The sequence below is a fragment of the Caretta caretta genome, chromosome 19, assembly GCF_965140235.1.
Source record: "Caretta caretta isolate rCarCar2 chromosome 19, rCarCar1.hap1, whole genome shotgun sequence".
In the NCBI taxonomy this organism is placed as follows: Eukaryota; Metazoa; Chordata; order Testudines; family Cheloniidae; genus Caretta; species Caretta caretta.
In genome coordinates this window covers 7,374,373-7,394,248 of record NC_134224.1, presented here as the reverse complement: position 1 = coordinate 7,394,248, position 19,876 = coordinate 7,374,373, and the positions used below count along the sequence as shown (strand labels likewise).

Sequence of the window (19,876 nt, the reverse complement as noted above, 5' to 3'; positions counted from 1 at the left end):
TACAGGGAGGTGCCCCAGGAGTCTACCGGATTTTCGCCTTTCGAACTGTTATATGGAAGGAGGGTGAGGGGCCCCCTGGACCTGATGAGAGACGAGTGGGAGGGGAAGGCCACTCCCGATGGAGAGTCAGTGGTGGAGTATGTCCTGATCTTCCGAGAGAGACTGGCTGAACTCATGGGCCTGGCCAGGGAGAATCTGGCCAGAGCCCAGAAGAAGCAGAAGGTCTGGTATGACCGCACGGCAAGGGCCCGTGCCTACGCCACCAGGGATCCGGTGATGGTTCTCATCCCTGTGAGAAAGAACAAACTACAGGCCGCCTGGGAGGGCCCTTTCAAGGTCGTCAAGCAGCTCAATGAGGTAAACTATGTGGTGGAGCTGTCGAACCGGGCGCACCACCGCCGGGTGTACCATGTGAATATGATGAAGCCATATTATGCCAGGGGGAATGTGGTGTTGGCCGTGTGTGGACAGTGGGAAGAGCAGGGAGATGACCCTTTAGTAGATCTATTCCCTGGGACCAGAGCTGGTTCCCCCCTGGAAACAATCCCCCTCTCGGATCAGCTAACCCCTGCCCAGCAAGCTGAGGTCAGGGGGGTGCTGCATCCGTACCGACAGCTGTTTTCCAACCAGCCTGGACGCACTAATCTGACTGTCCACCGGGTGCAGACAGGGTTGCACCCGCCGATAAGATGCTCCCCCTTCCGAGTCACAGGGAAAACTGCTCAGGACCTGGAAAGAGAGGTCCGGGACATGCTGGCTTTGGGGGTGATCCAGCCATCGGCCAGCCCTTGGGCCTCGCCGGTGGTGCTGGTCCCCAAAAAGGACGGGTCGGTCCGGTTCTGCGTGGACTATCGGAAGCTCAATGCCATCACTGTATCTGATGCCTACCCCATGCCCAGGCCGGACGAGCTCCTAGACAAACTGGGAGGAGCTCGGTACCTTACCACCATGGACCTTACAAAGGGCTACTGGCAAGTGCCGCTGGATGCAGATGCCCGACTGAAATCGGCCTTTATCACCCCTCTGGGGCTCTATGAGTTCCTGACCCTGCCTTTCGGCCTCAAGGGAGCGCCGGCCACCTTCCAGCGCCTGGTGGACCAGCTCCTGAGGGGGATGGAGAGTTTTGCCGTGGCGTATATTGATGACATCTGTGTCTTTAGCCAGACCTGGGAGGACCACGTGTCCCAGGTTAGACAAGTGCTGGACCGACTCCAGGGGGCTGGGCTGACTGTAAAAGCGGAGAAGTGCAAGGTGGGGATGGCGGAAGTGTCTTACCTGGGCCATCGGGTGGGGAGCGGCCGCCTAAAGCCGGAACCAGCCAAGGTGGAGGTGATCAGAGACTGGCCCGCTCCCCACACCAAAAAGCAGGTCCAAGCCTTTATTGGGATGGCAGGATACTACCGAAGATTTGTGCCCCACTTTAGCGCCATAGCCACCCCCATCACTGAGCTATGCAAGAAGGGGAAGCCAGACAAGGTGGTCTGGACCGAGCAGTGCCAGGTGGCTTTCCGGGCGCTGAAGGAGGCTCTGGTCAGTGGCCCAGTTCTGGCGAACCCGGACTTTGACAAGGCCTTTGTGGTGTTCACCGACACCTCCGACACGGGACTGGGGGCGGTGTTAATGCAGGAGGATGAAAAGGGGGAGAGACACCCCATCGTGTACCTGAGCAAGAAGTTGCTACCCCGGGAGCAACACTACGCGGCCATCGAGAAGGAGTGCCTGGCCATGGTGTGGGCCCTCAAGAAACTAGAGCCCTATCTCTTCGGGCGGCACTTCACCGTGTACACCGACCACTCTCCCCTGACCTGGCTGCACCAGATGAAAGGAGCCAACGCGAAACTCCTGAGATGGAGCCTGCTCCTGCAGGATTACGACATGGACGTGGTCCACGTGAAGGGAAGTGCCAACCTGATAGCGGATGCGCTGTCCCGGAGAGGGGGCCCCGAACTTCCCCAGGTCACTGGTCACAGTGACCCCGCTCAGTTCAGTCTCGAAGGGGGGAGAGATGTGACGATGTGACTCAGCAGGGAGGGGGGAGTGTTGACCTGGGAATGTGCCCTGGGGATGGGAGACCGGAGAGCCTGTCACCTGAGCCAGGAGGGGGAGGGGGAGGTAACACCTCTGCCCAGGAATGTGAACAGAGGCTGCAGCAGGGAACCTGCTGGGTGGGTTTAGTGGGCAGTTTGGGAGGCTGGGGAGAGGAACACAGGGAACCCCAGGGCTGGGGTCTAAGCTCCCTGCTCCCCCAGAAGGACGTGATTGAGGGGTCCTGGTTGTACCCACAAGCTCTGTTGTGGACTGTGTTCCTGTTGTCCAATAAACCTTCTGTTTTACTGGCTGGCTGAGAGTCTCAGTGGATCCCAGGAAGAGGGGTACAGGGCCTGGACTCCCCCACACTCCGCGACAGGAGGGCAGCCTTATTGCGTCCTTCATGGTAGGACACTTTACCACTCCAGGCCAGTAGCACGTACTCGGGAATCATTGTACAACAAAGCATTGCAGTGTATGTTTGCTGATGTTCAAACAACATCCGTTCTTTATCTCTCTGTGTTATCCTCAGGAGAGTGAGATATAATTCATGGTCACCTGGTTGAAATAGAGTGCTTTTCTTCAGGGGACACTCAGAGGTGCCCGTTCCTGCTGGGCTGTTAGCCTGTGCTGAACAGAAATGTTCCCCGCTGTTAGCCACGGGGAGGGTTGAGGGGGTAGCCACGCGGTGGGGGGAGGCAAAATGCGACCTTGTAATGAAAGCACATATGCTATGTATGTAATGTTAACAGCAAGGTTTACCCTGAAAGAGTGTAGCCATTGTTTTATAAAATGTGTCTTTTTAAATACCACTTTCCCTTTTTTTTTCCTCCACCAGCTGCATGTGTTTCAATGATCACAGGATCTTCTCCTTCCCAGAGGCTAGTGAAGATTAGAAAGAAAAAAAAAACGCACTTGTGATGAAATGTTCTCTGAGCTCATGCTGTCCTCCCACACTGACGGAGCACAGACGAATGTGTGGAGGTAAATAATGTCAGAGTGCAGGAAAGCACAAAATGACCGGGAGGAGAGGTGGCGGGCTGAAGAGAGAGCTGAAGCTCAAATGTGGCGGCAGCATGATGAGAGGAGGCAGGATTCAATGCTGAGGCTGCTGGAGGATCAAACCAATATGTTTCAGGGTATGGGTGAGCTGCAGCAAAGGCAGCTGGAGCACAGACAGCCGCTACAGCCCCTGGGTAACCAACCACCCTCCTCCCCAACTTCCATAGGCTCCTCACCCAGATGCCCAAGAATGCGGTGGGGGGGCCTCCGGCCAACCAGCCACTCCACCACAGAGGATTGCCCAAAAAATAGAAGGCTGGCATTCAATAAATTTTAAAGTTGTAAACTTTTAAAGTGCTGGGGGGCATTTTCCTTCCCTCCTCCATCACCCCTCCTGGGCTACCTTGGTAGTCATCCCCCTATTTGTGTGATGAATGAATAAAGAATGCATGAATGTGAAGCAACAGTGACTTTATTGCCTCTGCAAGCGGTGATCGAAGGGAGGAGGGGAGGGTGGTTAGCTTACACGGAAGTAGAGTGAACCAAGGGGCGGGGGGTTTCATCAAGGAGAAACAAACAGAATTTTCACACTGTAGCCTGTCCAGTCGTGAAACTGGTTTTCAAAGCTTCTCTGATGCGTACCATGCCCTCCTGTGCTCTTCTAATACCGCCCTGGTGTCTGGCTGCGCCTAGCCAGGAGCCAGGCAATTTGCCTCAACCTCCCACCCCGCCATAAACATCTCCCCCTTACTCTCACAGATATTGTGGAGCGCACAGCAAGCAGTAATAACAGTGGGAATATTGGTTTCGCTGAGGTCTAAGCGAGTCAGTAAACTGCGCCAGCGCGCCTTTAAACATCCAAATGCACATTCTACCACCATTCTGCACTTGCTCAGCCTGTAGTTGAACAGCTCCTGACTACTGTCCAGGCTGCCTGTGTACGGCTTCATGAGCCATGGCGTTAAGGGGTAGGCTGGGTCCCCAAGGATAACTATAGGCATTTCAACATCCCCAACAGTTATTTTCTGGTCTGGGAATAAAGTCCCTTCCTGCAGCTTTTGAAACAGACCAGAGTTCCTGAAGATGCGAGCGTCATGTACCTTTCCCGGCCATCCCACGTTGATGTTGGTGAAACGTCCCTTGTGATCCACCAGAGCTTGCAGCACTATTGAAAAGTACCCCTTGCGGTTTATGTACTTGCCGGCTTGGTGCTCCAGTGCCAAGATAGGGATATGGGTTCCGTCTATGGCCCCACCACAGTTAGGGAATCCCTTTGCAGCAAAGCCATCCACTATGACCTTCACATTTCCCAGGGTCACTACCCTTGATATCAGCAGATCTTTGATTGCGTGGGCTACTTGTATCACAGCAGCCCCCATAGTAGATTTGCCCACTCCAAATTGATTCCCAACTGACCGGTAGCTGTCTGGCGTTGCAAGTTTCCACAGGGCTATCACCACTCGCTTCTCAACTGTGAAGGCTGCTCTCATCTTGGTATTCATGCGCTTCAGGGCAGGGGAAAGCAAGTCACAAAGCTTCATGAAAGTGCCCTTACGCATGCGAAAGTTTCACAGCCACTGGGAATCGTCCCAGACCTGCAACACTATGCAGTCCCACAAGTCTGTGCTTGTTTCCCCGAGCCCAGAATTGGCATTCCACCGCATGAACCTGCCCCATTAGCATCATGATGCATGCATTGGCAGGGCCCATGCTTTCAGAGAAATCTGTGTCCATGTCCTGATCACTCACGTGACCGTGCTGATGTCGCCTACTCGCCTGGTATCGCTCTGCCAGGTTCTGGTGCTGCATACCCTAACCTTCTATATACTGCTGGATAATGCATGTGGTGTTTAATGTGCTCCTAATTGCCAAAGTGAGCTGAGCGGCCTCCATGCTTGCCTTGGTATGGCGTCCGCACAGAAAAAAGGCGTGGAATGATTGTCTGCTGTTGCTCTGATGGAGGGAGGGGCGACTGACGACATGGCTTACAGGGAATTAAAATCAACAAAGAGGGTGGCTTTACATCAAGGAGTATTTCAGGCAGGACTTCACGGAGGGTTCCAATAAGAAATGGTGCACCTAAGTAATTGTTCTTATTGGAACAAGCAGGTTGGTCTGGCCTCTGATTGATACATGGCTAGATTTACCTCACTGCACCTTCTCTGTGGGTGACTGCAGCGTGACCTAGAGGAATGAGTCCCCTAGACGGGGGGCAGGATGGGGAGGGGGAGCAAATGAGTACAAAACAAATCTGATCTATTTCTTGTTTTGATCCACTCCATCTATCTTTTACATCTTTGGCTGGCAACAGACGGTGCAGAAGGACTGCAAGCCATCCACATCTCATGGCTGCTCGGCAGAAGATGGTACAGTAGGACTGCTAGCAATCCGTATCACCTGCCTGCTCACCATAAGATGGTTCAATAGGACTGACTGCAGGACTAAAGAGAATGACCTGGTCAAGTCACTTCTAATGTAGTCCCTGCACCCATGTCTGCCCAGGGGCTCCTGGCTGACATGGCCAGGAGCACCTCGGACATGAAGATGACGGCAACCAGTCCTATTGTACCGTCTGCTGCCACAAGGCAATGGGTTGCTGCTGCTGAGTAGCAATGCAGTACCACATCTGCCAGCACCCAGGAGACATACGGTGACGGTCACCTGAGCGGGCTCCATGCTTGCCGTGGTATGACGTCTGTACAGGTAACTCAAGAAAAAAGGCACGAAACGATTGTCTGCTGTTGCTTTCACGGAGGGAGGGAGGGAACGGGGGCCTGACGATATGTACCCAGAACCACCCGCGACAATGTTTTAGCCCCATCAGACATTGGGATCTCAACCCAGAATTCCAATGGGCAGCGGAGACTGCGGGATAGCTGCCCACAGTGCAACGCTCCAGCAGTCGACTCTAGCCTCGGTACTTTGGAAGCACTCCGCCGAGTTAATGCACTTAGAGCATTTTCTGTGGGGACACACACACTCGAATATGTAAAACCGATTTCTAAAAAAACGACTTCTATAAAGTCGACCTAATTTCGTAGTGTAGACATACCCTTAGAGACCAGCTGTGCTCTGCAAATCTCCCCTTGGCAGGAAGGGGATGAAAATCCACCTGCTTATTTATAAAAAAAAACAATACAATTTATTAGGATAACTTACAAAAATAACGTAAACCCAATCGGCAATTAAACACCCACAAACCGAATGCTCTGCCCTTTGCTATGGCACACAGCAGGCAACACAACACAGGCAGGAGGAACAGGATTTATGTTGCATACTTAAAAAAACCACACCTGAATGTAAAACAGGTCCTACTTCAGGGCAGAAATCTGAGAGGGCATGAGAAGTGGACACAAGAGTCCCCTTGGTTAAGGATCTGCCCCCGCCATGACTGGTGCTGCTCACGTGATTCTAGCTGGAGTGAAGACAGGGGTAATGCACAAGGTATTTGTGATTTCCCAGCCACAGGAGAGAGGAGCACACAGGCTCTCTCTATCCTCTTCTTCTGGTTGTGGCAGCTTCCCCTGTAGCAGCCGGACAGCTTCCCTGTAAGCCAGAAAAAACAAACAAACCTTTTTCTCTAGCCCAGTTTTACACCCATCCTCAGAGAACAGGGAGTTCTGTTCTCACTCATCTCCCCATTACGCCACCCAGACTTCTGTAGGGCGATCCCAGGCTGAGGTCTGGCAGTAGGCCAAAGACAAGCTGGTTCATGTCTAGATGGGGTTTGGACACTTAGAGTGAAATCCTAGCTATATGGAAGTTTTGCTTTGGGCCAGGATTTAACCCTAAACTTCCAGATGCTGCTGATTCCAGAAGTGGCACTTTTCCTTCAAAGCCCAGACCAACTCCACAGTCTGGCTCCCAAGGGCAGTCAGTCATGAGCTCTGATTCTCACCCCTCCTTTCCCTGGATGAGTTACAGGAAGTCTCTTACCAGGCTCTTACCGGGACATGGCGTAGTTGATCTGTGGCTGCCGGTGTCCATTAAAAGAGGACGAGGCTGCTATGGTGTAGGCACCCATGTTCTCAAACGTCAGCCAGTCACCAACTTGCAGTTCTGGTAGCTCCAAGCCATCTGCAATGCAGTCCGGCCCATCACAAGAAGGACCCCAGAGGCTGCTGCTGAACAAGGGGTGATCTGGGCTGTGTTTCTGCAGTGGGGGTGGGGCGTAAAGGAGATGGACATCACAGGAGACCAAGCTCGTAAATGAAATAATCGGACCAAAGGTCAGATCCTCAACTGGCGTAAATCAACACTTCTCCACTAACTGCAATGCAGCCCCGCTCATTTACAATGGAGCCATGTGGATTTATACCAGCCGAAGATCTGGTCCTAAAACTGGAGTAACTCCATGGAAAACCAATCCAAATTGACCAGACTAGCTATCGACTAGTGCAGGCCCAAAATGTAGGCTGCAAAAAGTGAGTTTTATGGAAAAAATATTAGCAGAAATGTTCATATTTTAACGACCTTAAGGAAAAAAAAGAGAGGGGAGAAAGAGCAGTTTGTGTGGATTTTAATCAACCCAGACATTGCAGCACCAGAACACAGGAAGCGGAAAGTTCGAGGGAGTGAAGGAACAGAAATGGAACGCCGTCTGTCTGGACTGTCTCCCCGAGCTAAAGGGGAGAATTAACTCTGTCAATGGCAACAGCTTTGTTTTAATGGTATATTCCAGTTTGATCATCTCCGCTACTAGTCACATCTCTTAAAGCTATATTTGTCACTTGTGTCTGTCCCTTTAATCCTTTCCTGAACACTCCTTGTGAGCAAACAGACACTGGGTGCGCCTACACTGCAGTCAGAGGTGTGACTGCAGCCCATGTAGAAATATCCAAATTAACCTGGATCTAGCTGGCTGTACAGGCCCACCTAGGACCCTGGGTACTCACGGTGCTGCCGGGGTTTCACTGCTATTGTTATTGCAGCTAGCTCACATACGTCTACAGGTGCTGGAGTCACAGTGTAGACATGCCCACTGTATGCATGGTTTTACCCAGTGCTGCTAGTTAGCACGTGGCTGACCCATGGGCCACATTCAGGTCTTGCTACAGCCCAGCTGCGATTCTGAAATCCCTGCAACTGGCTCTGAAGCTTTAAAAAGCTCAGTTTTTGCTCTGCGATGCCTGGTTGATCAGAGAAGGCACTCACTGGCATTTTGGAGCCAACATGTAGAGCCCTGCAAATCCGCGGGTATCCGCTTTATATCAGCGGACCATTTCTGCCGATGGCTGTGGATGCGGATACAAATTTTGTATCTGCGCAGGGCTCTGATGGTAAGAGCTGGGCAGGCAGCTGCGAGGAACTGCAGCATGGATCCTCCGCCTGCCCTGGGTGGGGGGCCGGGGCACTGGGCATGGGGCTGCCACAGCTCCCCACAGCTGCCAGCACGGCTCTCTCTGACCCGGCCACGATAAAAGCCGGGCTGGCAGCTGTGGGGAGCCGCGATGGACCCTCCACCTGCCCTGGGCGGGGGGCCCAAGCAGCCCCGGGGCAGCTCCACAGGTCTCCCTCCTCTCCTTGGCAAGGCCAGCATGGAGCCCAGCCGGAGAGCCATGGGGAACCACAGCAGACCCTGCACCTGCCCGCGGCGCAGAGCGGGGAAAGAGGGGAGCTGAGAGCAGCCCCTGGCCGTGTCCCTGCCCTCCAGGATCCCCACCCGGCCAAGGGCAGGTGGAGGGTCCGCGACCCTGCGCGGGCTCCCCACAGCTGCCCGGGGCTCTCTCTGAGCGGGCTCCGGCAGGGGAATGCCTCGGAGCCTCAGCCCGCCCCCAGTGTAGAGCCCTGCAAATCCGCAGATAGATGCGGATATCTGCAGATAAGTTTTGTGGATAGCGGATCAGATGTGGATACACATCTGTGTATCCATGCAGGGCTCTCCCAACATGAAAACTTGTTAACGACGCTTCAGAATAGGTGTCAAGGATTCAACAGTGTATTAAAAAAGAACCATGGGTCGGTACAGGAATTCGAGATCTGCCCAGGGTCCGTTGCACTGCTGCGGCCAATGCCAAGCTATCAATGGTCTGATACTCTGGGGGCTGATCTCTGGTGTCCAATCACTCGGAGGAGGGCAAAAGCCTTTGAAGGGCTCGTTTGTGATGAAACTGGAGTTAGAAACCTTAGCCCAACGTCCTCCTGCGGGAAACACCACCGATTTCCACGGAGTCACACCCGGGATGAGTTGAACACATTCTGCCTTGCCTACACCGTCCTCTGTATCACAAACAGGCTGAGCTCAGGTGAGGAGTGGGATAGATGTGGGAGGGAGGAAGGGAGGCTAGAGCCATGCTGGGCACCTGGGGAGGCAGGGAGCATCACCCTGACAGCGTCTAAGGGCTTGGCTACCCTTCCAGATGTAGGGCGCTTGGAGTTAAACCAGCCTTCGCAGAGCGCAGCAGGGAAAACGCGGCCGTGCGTTTACACTGTCAGCTGCAAGCGCACCGGCGTGGCCACAGAGAGCAGAGAGCGCCGTGGTAGCTATCCCAGTGCGCAAGTGGCTGCAACGTGCTTTTCAAATTGGGGGTGGGGTGGAGTGTGACAGGGAGTGTGTTGCGTGTGTACGTGGGGGGAGAGAATGTGTTTTGCGGGGGCTGAGAGCACGTCAGCATGCTGTCTTGTAAATTCAGACAGCAACAGACCCACCCACCGCCCCCCCCCCCCCCCACACACACACACACTCACAGCCTTCCACACTAATGGCTGCTTTGTCCCGGAGCAGATTAGCAGCCGGCTGTCAGAAATGGAGCTTTGAAAGGGGATATCCGCATGCCTGCAGCCGATTTCAAAGCAATGACAAGAGTGGCCACTTGACTTCAGGGGATTACGGGACGTTTCCGGAGGCAAGTCACAGCACAGTAGTGCAACCCCTCATTCACACTGACGCCCGGGGGTTTCAGCCGGGGTGCAGCAAGTGTTCTGCTTCTCGTGGAGGTGGATTGCCAGGAGCGCTCCAGCGTCCCGGCGCTCTATGTGCCTTGCCAGCGTGGACGCGTCAGGAGTTAGGGCTCCCGGAGCTGCTTTAATGCACTCTGACTTGTAAGTGTAGCTAACCCTTAAGTTGCTCTCTAGTGAAGACAGGCTACTAGGGAGACACTGCAGGGAGTTACAGCCTAAGGCTCTCACCAAAGAGCTCGGATACTCAGCGTGGGGGAAAGAAACCCCAGAGACTGAGCATGGGAACAGAGCGTCCCGGAGGAAAGGCAGGAGGTGCAGCTGGGGAGAATCCCAGAAGTGGATCAGACCCTCCACTGAGGGCTGAGTTATTTTGGTCTATTGTGTCCCTCTTCCTCCAGGTGGAAGGGACACTTACCTTGTGCAGGATGGGGCTGGGGCAGGTGTGATTGAAGAAAATGCAGCTGAAGGATCCATAGATGCCATCGTTAATGTAATACAGGATGCTCTTCTTGCTGCCAGACTCTTCATCTGGGAGATGGGGATAGAGCAGGGAAGGCAGATTCAGCAAAGGGTCAATTCACGTGTCAAGCTTAATACTTTGAGCTCTTGGGACTGGACAAAGATGCCCCATTTGAGGGGACTTTGTCAGCTGGACGTGGCTTTTGAGGGGTGACCAGATACTGACCCGGCTGAGGGCCACACAGAAAATGAGAACTGAGGCCTGAATCAACTGCCATCCATTTTTCCTGCAGTCACTACTGCCGTCCAATATCAAAACAGGTCCACTTTGGACTAGTAGGATCTGAACTACTGAGCAGTTGTATGCTGGTTGGCTCTCAGCTCTCATCTTTCCTAGCAAAAGGTGTTTGGCCCGCAGTTCAGTTACCCATCACAGCAACCTGCTGCCTCCCCGGGGGCTCAGCACTGCAGGAAGATGCATCATTCCACCTGCTCAACCTACCGTCTGAGCCAGGCGGATCCAAGGGAACCTCCTGCTTGTCAACAACATTGACAGCCAAGGTAAAGGCAGAAGCTACATAGTATCGTCCTGGTTTGGCGATGATCTCCACCCCACAGCCTTCTGGGAAATACAAGTCCAAGGCAGAGTTGATCGTGGCTGCCATCTGATTGGTAGAAAGGGGGTGGGGTGGGGGGGGGAAGAAACCACAAACATTGTGGTTGGTTATTCCAACATTTATTAGTTAACCACCCTTTCAAAATAAAGGCCAGAGATTCAAGCCCAGCTGAGATACCAGCTAGGACTCCCTCCCAGCTGCCTTCTCTGCCTAAAGAGAACACAAACGGTAATCTTTATACCTCTTCAAACCGGACTTTAGAATTTTCAGTGCCAGGGAATCCACCTCCAATGTCTAATAAGTGCATCTTGTAGCCCAGCTCTGCACCCATTTCAAACACCAGCCGAGCATCTGCTATGGACCGAGAGAAGGCTTGCAGGTCGGGGCAGTCACTGCCAACATGAAAACTAAGGGGGAAGAATCCTTAATTTAGTCTGGGTTAAGCCCCATCATCCAGCCTCCTCTAATGCCAGAGCGTTGAGAGCAGACTTGGGAAAACAGTGCAAAATGTTATTCACAAATAATCATTCTATAGGAGAGTTATGCTCTTTCCACACACCGAGAGAGAGAGAGAGACTTACAGTCAGAATAACCTTTCAGAATAAAGAAAAGCAAATATAAACCTTCCAGTGGAGAGCACAGTGTGTGATTTCTCCTAGAACTCTCTGCAGACTAAGTGACTCCAGCAAGGCCCTTAAATATCTAGGCTGGGAATTTCAAAGAAGTTAGGTCTCTATTTGCAATGACTTTCAACAGGAGCTGATCCTCTAACTCCCCTAGGATCCTTTGAAAAATATCAGCCTTAAAGGTGCAATACATAGAAAGAAAAGGCATACATTACAGAGATTCACTCTTGTGATAAATTTAACTAATTTTGATCACACCCATGACCTTCTTGTGTTTAATCGTAATAATTTAGCTTGAAACATTTTTAGTTGTGAAACCAAAACCCTCAAGTGCAAATTTTTAGTTTTACACCCAAATATGCAATGCAAAATTTGCTTGGTTATTGGTTAGTTCCCCAACTCACCCAATCAAGGAACAGAAACAATACCACGTGACTTGGAAAACCAACCAACAGCGTGAATGTCCAACACTTGCAATTTGCAAACAATCAGTAAGCGGAAATCCTTGTCTGAAGAAATTAGGGGAGAGTGTCATAATTAACGTGGAATTCTGCCATCTGTTCATGGGCTATTGGTGACAAGAAATAGAGGAGAAATCCCCCCAGTGAATGCACTAGGATTGATTTGCCCAGGTTTGGTGATCAGACAGACCCTCCCAGATCCATGAAGTTCAGTGCAAGTAAAGGTTTCAGAGTAGCAGCCGTGTTAGTCTGTATTCGCAAAAAGAAAAGGAGGACTTGTGGCACCTTAGAGACGAACCAATTTATTTGAGCATAGCTTTCGTGAGCTACAGCTCACTTCATCGGATGCATACTGTGGAAAATACAGAAGATGTTTTTATACACACAGACCATGAAAAAATGGGTGTTTACCAGCAGGAGAGTGGGGTGGGGGGAGAGAACCTTTTGTAGTGATAAACACCCATTTTTTCATGGTCTGTGTGTATAAAAACATCTTCTGTATTTTCCACAGTATGCATCCGATGAAGTGAGCTGTACCTCACGAAAGCTTATGCTTAAATAAATTGGTTAGTCTCTAAGGTGCCACAAGTACTCCTTTTAGTGCAGGTAAAGTTAGGGTTCAGGGGCTGTGCTTATGTCAGTTTAGGGAGAATCAGGCTTCACGGTATGAGGATGCCACCCTGTACCTGATGCCAACAATCTCCACATTCATCTCCTTTGCAGTTTCTAGTAGGTGTCTGCAGGACTTGAGGGTGGCACCAAATTTCACGCTCAGACTGGCAGAGGATCTGGGGTTGTCGGTGGCGATGCACAGAACCATCCTGTGGAATGAAGTTACACCAGGTCGGTGTCCCAGCTCTTCATCTCCCACTCCCCAATTACCATGCAGGCCAAGGTATGCGATTTCTCCAACTCTTTACTGAAGCCAGCCCTAGTACATGGAACATGAACATGCTATGAAAATACATAAAGGTCCTGCCCATAACAAACGTCACGTTCACTCTCTAGAGGAGATTGAGAGACTGACCTTTGGTCCATCTCTGTTTCCAGCCTCAATAGCCTCCTTCTTCCATACCCAGAGAGTTTATATACAAACCTGGCATGTGGATGGCTCCTTGCCACTTTCCCGAGCTCTACTTCATTGTCGAAGGCCATCAGCTGCACCCCGTGGCTGGCTGCGTATTTGATCTGCGAGATCTGTTTGCAGGGGTTAGTGTAGATAATCTTGTCAGATGGGACCCCAATGCTCTGAACTAATGCAATCTCCGTCTGCAACAAGATAGAAAAAGCATTATTAGCAGGGTGTATGGATCAGCCCCTGGGGAACTCAGTGTTGTGGGATACAAATTGTTATGAAATCAAGGGCTCCAGGCCTGGGACATTCTAATGCACGTTGTGGGTTCACCAAGGGTAACTCACCAGGATTCAGGCCTGGGATTCTCCTGGGAACCAGACACAGATGAAGAAAGTGGGTTTGCCCACAGGGCTCACGGTGGACTGTGTGTCTGGAGCGAGAGATAGCAGTAACACATCACTAGAAACACAAGACCAAGGAAGGTAGGTCTGTAAAGGCAGGAGGCAAGCTGGATGGACCAGATTACCACAAGATATGTAATAAAAACACTGCCACCTAGCCCTCATCCATTAGGCCAAAATCCTTCACATGGTGTTAGGAGGAAGAAACGAGCATCTCTCCCCCTGCTAGTTGTTTAGAGCGCATTCAGGCTGCGTGGAACTCTGTTCATTGTCATGGCCTCTCGGGCTTTGTTGTTTTCCCTTAGGCTTTGTTCTTAAGACATATAAATACATGCCACCTTGGCAACCTGTTCCTCTGAATCACAAATAAATAAATAGCCTTGCTTTGATCCACCCAAAAAACCCGTTAATGAGACAAGAGGGAGCTTCTGACTCAGCCTTGAACCCACATAAGAGTGGGCCGTGGCAGCATGTCCCAGAAAAAACCAACACACTTAGGACATGCCTCGTTACAGATGGATTCTGCTGCCCAGGAGACATGTAAAACAAGGAAAGAATTTGGAACACCCAACTGCGGGAAGCAGATTTTCCAGAATGCACTATTACTGTTTTGCCGGAAGGGGGAGACTCCCTCCAATGTAAATGCAGCATGGGAAGCTCCAGACTAAGTTTAGGACTTTGCAATCTGCACTAAGCTTGTTTAACATTTGTGCTGCCATACCGTGCCTTGGCTAGTTCCCTCACCACCTTCCAGGGTACAGATCTAGCCACCGCACCCCAGGGACATTGGGGCCCAGAGTTGTTCTTCTTTCCCCTTGTTCCTACCTTGCTAGCACAGTCAAATCCTGCCCCCAGCTCAGCCAGCGTCCGCACCACTCCTTTGCTGCTGTTGCACTTAACAGCGTAGAAAGGTTTGACGTGGGGCAAGGCCTTCAGGAAGTGCAGGTGTTTCTTCACTACGTCCCCCAGGTCTGCCACAAAAAAGGCCCCTTTGTCGCTCTAGAGGGAAGAGACTGGAGTTGGCAAACAGTGGTCTCAGCGCCCCTCCCTCCCTCAAGGAAGGAGCGTTGCAGAGTCTTCATGAAGCAGCAAAGGCACCAGACTCAAAACTGAGAGCCTGATTCTCCACTCACCCCACAGTGATGCCAGTGGAGTTACTCCTGATTTACACCCGCATAAAGAAGGGGCGAATCAGGCCCTAAATGTCCAATGATCAAGGTCCCTCCAATTTGGGGGCTTGCTAAGACTCAATCTTTCTGGTACTGAAATCAGTGAAGTCTGCAAATGATGCCCAACAGCCAAGTCTTGCAACTGACGGCCACTGGTGCACACCCCGCCCAGCTGATGTACGCGCCATCTGCGTCGAGACACCAGCAGAATGCCCAGTGTGACAAAGAACTCCACGCTCACAGCTGCTTCAACACGCCCAGCGCAGGGGTTGGCTCTGCTGCGCGTGGGGCAACTACATGACACGAAGGGGTGTAGCTTGAGGGCAGTTAGTGGTAACCTGCGATTGACGGATACCAGCACAAAGCCTCAATTAGGAATTCAATATGGTCTTCTCAGAGCTGCAGCGAGATTCTGGTGGGACTCAGTCCACCACTGGGAAGAACGGGCAGGAGCGCACCCCTGAGGTGTGCCACACACACACACACAATCAAATCAGCTCTTTTAATTTGAAGAGAAGCAAAGGGCTAAGAATGAAGCCCAGGAAAGAGCCCTACGAAGCATAAGAGAGGGGGAAAGTGGAACCGATGAGATATTTTTAGACAAAAAGAGATTTTTAGAAATGTGATTTTCCTTTGTTTCTTTTCCCCCAGTCCACTGGCAAATAACTATCTGTTCCCCAGATCAGACTATTATCAAGCCCAGCAGGCAAGAAAACCCTTAAAACACTAACAGTTGGAATATGACCTTCTTCCATACCATACACTGATATTCGAATTAGGTCAAAAATAGGACGAGAAATTCCACAGAAGTGCTGGCAAATTCAAAAGCATTTTCCATCCTGTTGTATAACTATCTAGCAACAATGTCACCACGGTCATTTTTAAGTGGGAGCATTTTCATTAAGGTGCATTTTAGTGGGGGAATCACCCAAACCTGGGCCTGATTCTTAATGACACAAAGGCCCTTTGACACCACTGTGGCAATGCAGCGAGGGGTGTAATTATGTTTATATCCACTTTAAAGCCCCCTCACACTTCCAGCGTGGTGGAAAGAGGCTTCAGTGTAACTGAGAATTCAGGCCCTGGTCTCTGCAATGCAAGTCTCCTGTCCCCAACAATACAAAGATTCCACTGCCCAGTTCCCTCCACTCTGGCCCTAAACCAGTGGTTCTCAACCTATTTACCATTGCGGGCCGCATATGCAACTCTCTGTGTATTACGTGGGCCACATCCACACAATCTACATACTACCTGTGTGGACATCAGGATGTCACATGGGCTGCAACTGTGTGCTGACTGGGCCACAAACGGCCCCAAACCAACTAAGATAGGCAAGCCCAATGTATGCACACAAGCACATATGGCTAACTTATAGGCACATGCAAATCAGGTGTTTGTATGTGCATATGTCCAGTTAAGTATCTAGCCAGCCATTCCCACAGATGTGCACACACAAAAATTGAAAACAAAATTCTGCCCCCGCTTCACTGTCCAGAAGAAGTTAAGTGTTGTGAGATGCTGAGAAATTGCACTAAAGCGTCTCAAATCCTTATCTGTCAGAGGAGAGTGACAGTTAAATAGCCCCCCTACAGTTAGATGCCACATGACATAGGGGCCAGTGGATGGGAAGGAAGGGCCCATAGAAGCTAAGTGCCCCTTACCGTCTGGGAGACCTCCATGAGGAGATTTTCAAGGAGGTCTCTGGTGGTGAAGCCCTCCTCCACCATCATAAAGTCTGATTCGTCCAAGTACCCACTCATCATCCAGATCTAGGAGAATTGCTAGTTCTAAAGCCTCCTTCAGTAGGAAGTAGTTTCTAAGTATGCAACACACTGTAAAGAAGGAGGAAGAGTGTTAGTGGGGTTTCTGGGTCCACCCCCAGAGACCATCCCCATCCGGCACTTTCTCTAAGGCCTGGTCTACACACAAACTTGTACTGCTGTAACTAAAGGTGTAATTTTATACCGATTCAGTTAACCAGTGAAACTTTGTATGCGGACGCGCCTCGACAAAGCTGAGCAAGTAACAGATTTTTATTTTTATTTTTTTTTAGTTCATTGGCACTTTCAAAAAGTTGAAGAATCATTTTGGGTCAAAACCATTTCATTTGGAATTTGAAAATTTTTAAAATGTTTGATTTTTTTTTTTTAAAGTTAGGAGATTTTGAAACAAAAAATTTCAAACCAAACAATTCTAAACATTTTGGTTTTTTAGAATGTTTTTTAAAACCAAAACAATTCATTGAAATTGACAAAGTCATGAAACATTTCACTTTTGCTGGACCTGTATTTTTCATCCCCACCCAAATATTTTGTGCAAAAAATTTCACCCAACTGTACTCCTCTATGGCACTAAACTGGGTTTATATCACTTTAGCTTGTGCCAGTAACTTTACAGGTGCGAGCTAAACTAATATAACCAGATTTAAACAGATATACAAGTCCACACACAAAAGCTGCATTGGGTTGAATTAAACTGATTTAAGTTAAATTTAAGTTGTGTGTTTGAACAAGCCCGGAGTCCTGTCTCATAGCACAGACTCTTTGATAACTTATTTATTACAGCAGTGACTCGGCTAATTAAGATTGCCCCGTGTTCTCAGTTTCTTATAAAATTTCACATTTCAAGCTGAAATTAACAGTTTGGTCTCTGCTGGGAAATTATTTTTTTGGGGGGTGGGAGAGGAGTTTGAGTAAAATTAGTTAAGCTATTTGGAGTCGGATACACACACCCTTACCACTCCCCACGTTCCCCATCAAATTGAAAACAAAAAGAAGCTGGAAGATTTGCTTTTAAAAGACAGCTCTAGTGGCAGAACAATATTGTGTTTGTAGCACAATGTGGTCTTGGCCCATGGCTAGAGCTTCTAGGTGCTTGTGCAATACAAATAAATAATAATTGGGAAGAAACTATAAATCTGCAGGGAAATAACCCACACTGAGGAGCTGTGCCATTGAGTGAGTGGGTCAGGACTGGCTGCAGTCTGAATCACTCTGTGCAGGACATTTTGTGAAGTTTAAAACACCAGGGCTGGCCTTACCATGAGGCGAACGGAGGCGGCCACCTCGGGTGCCAGACTGGGGGGTGGGTGTGCCACTAGGTCCCAAAGTTTCAAAGTTTCAAAGTTTTGGCCCAAGCGAGGGGGCATGGGGGGGCGTCATTTGAGCTCCCTGCCTCAGGTGCCAAAATGTTGTGGGCTGGCCCTGTAAAAACACACTCAGTTAAGTAAGGCCAAACTGGCTAACTTCAATTCGCTGTGAAAAAATGGAGCGTGTGTGCCTGTGCGTGTGTGCAGTGATTGAGGCAGGGTTCCACATGAGCCCTTGCCTCCTTCACTGTGCACGGGGTAGGCTAAAATCTGCACAGATCCCAAGGGTCACATCACAAAAGAGGAGGCTCCTATCACTAGGTGGGAAAGATGTGCCAGATCTAGTGTGTTGGATGTCTGGACAAACATCCTAGTTTTTTACAGGGAAAATATAGACTCCATAATCGGGAAGTTCCCCCAGGAAAAGCCTACACTCAGAAAAAATGAAGGTTGCACAGTTAAGTTCTCAGAGATCAGGAGGTACCAGTGTGCACACAGCTCGACGGTTGCCTTCTTTCACATATAGCATATAACAGTCTTTAATGAGATGACCACACATTGCTGTGCTTCTTAGACACGGTTCAATATCACATTTCTCAACAGACTTACTTAGATACATGCATGTAGCTTTGTGTCTCAGTTTTACTCTTGTATATTGGCAATGGGCCAGTACCTCTTAGGTGACAGAACTTTAGCGAATAAGTTTGCTTCCATAAAGGACATAGTTTAATAGTTTCAGCAGCAGCCATGACTATATGGTGTCTTTGCAGCCTCCTTCAGGTGATGCCCAGGCAATGAATGGTGCAGTTAATGACAAAGCTAACTTAGCTGTAAACTTAAATTGCCAATGTATGCCAGAACATATCCCCTCACACTCTCCTATATAGGGCTCCACCTCCCATGTGTTATGCCAGGATTCCCGGTGTAGTTTTCCAGGAGATGAGTTTCATGGACCTCATTTCCCAAGCACACACAGACCAAGGCATGCCACTAAAATGGTGCAGCAGCATGAATATCTTTAGAAAACCTGAGTAGAAGATCGCATGGTTTGCCAGCCAGTCATGGAATTAAACAGGCCAGGCCAGACCCTTAACTGGTATTAACCAGCGTAGCTCCTTTGACTTCAATGGAGCTACGCCAGCTGGAGAGCCAGCTGCGGCATCGTGCATACATACAGGGGGCAGAGTTAAGGATGCACACTGATATTTCCCCCCCAATGTCAATGCTGAACTGTGTAGCCTTAATGATCTCTTGCCTTATATTAACTCCAGCCAATAATCTAAGGATGTTAAGACATCACAAAGGCTTGCAGGAACTGGTTTCTGGTCCCAGCTCTGACTCTGGGGGGCCTTCGCTTTTCAGCCCTGTGTCTTTTGGGTTAACGCGGTCGCCCTTATCTAAAGTGATAAAAATAATCCCCAAACTCTACTTCTGAGAGCTGCATAGCCTCTCTCACTCTCTGCAGAGCTTTGCTTGGGCAATTCCTAGTGCAGGGTGAAGGGGCAAACCACACTCTGATCTAAGAGCTGCAGGCCCAAGACACACTATCTTGTAACGGATCAAGCAAATAATAATGCAAGCCAAAGAAAGCTCTCCCAGGAGAATGGAGCAAATACATTGAAATTATTGAAACTTTGCAGCTGGGGAGGGAGAGTTTAGAGGGGACAAGAATTCTTCTGGTTTCTTCCCACCCAAACACATCAATGACCTTCATCCCATCCATCATCTTGAGCTGCATGGGCATAGGACTGATAAGCAATAAAGGTAGGACCAGACCCTGTCTGACTCAGCCTGAACTGGATACAAGAGAACATGCAGTATACCCTGTCTCTCTCCCCCCACCCTCCCCAGATGTTTTTTCCTTACCGAGTTCCAAAGCCTCCTTCCTGGGGGGCTAGGTGTAATACCAGGGGGGCTCTCCGGTGAACTCAGAGCTTTTGCAACTCCCCGAGGCACAGGTGCTGCTGGGGATCCGAGATCTCTACAGGGGAAAGAGTGCAAGTTCCAGCAGGTTATCAAGAGGGATCAGGTACATGCACACAGCAGAGCA

The 19,876-nt window shown here is 50.1% G+C and overlaps 1 protein-coding gene across 6 annotated transcripts in view; it reads right to left on the bottom strand.

Moving 5' to 3' along the window:
- Positions 1-3,484: 3,484 nt before the first annotated feature.
- The window catches only part of AZIN2 (antizyme inhibitor 2), a 28,228-nt gene continuing 11,836 nt past the window's right edge, over positions 3,485-19,876 (bottom strand). For 2 of the 6 annotated variants that reach the window (XM_048826111.2, XM_048826109.2), the window contains exons 2-11: positions 19,693-19,807; positions 16,400-16,570; positions 14,395-14,568; positions 13,190-13,362; positions 12,780-12,914; positions 11,248-11,413; positions 10,892-11,054; positions 10,346-10,458; positions 6,978-7,183; positions 3,485-6,576 (exon numbers count right to left, since the gene is read on the bottom strand). In XM_048826111.2, the coding sequence (XP_048682068.2) occupies positions 6,432-6,576; positions 6,978-7,183; positions 10,346-10,458; positions 10,892-11,054; positions 11,248-11,413; positions 12,780-12,914; positions 13,190-13,362; positions 14,395-14,568; positions 16,400-16,501 (1,377 nt within the window). In that variant the 5' untranslated portion in view covers positions 16,502-16,570; positions 19,693-19,807 and the 3' untranslated portion in view covers positions 3,485-6,431. Of the gene's footprint in view, positions 6,577-6,966; positions 7,184-10,345; positions 10,459-10,891; positions 11,055-11,247; positions 11,414-12,779; positions 12,915-13,189; positions 13,363-13,512; positions 14,076-14,394; positions 14,569-16,399; positions 16,571-17,778; positions 17,942-19,692; positions 19,808-19,876 lie in introns of those variants that run through there. The other 4 variants (XM_048826110.2, XM_048826113.2, XM_048826112.2 and 1 more) reach the window with 4 other exon arrangements.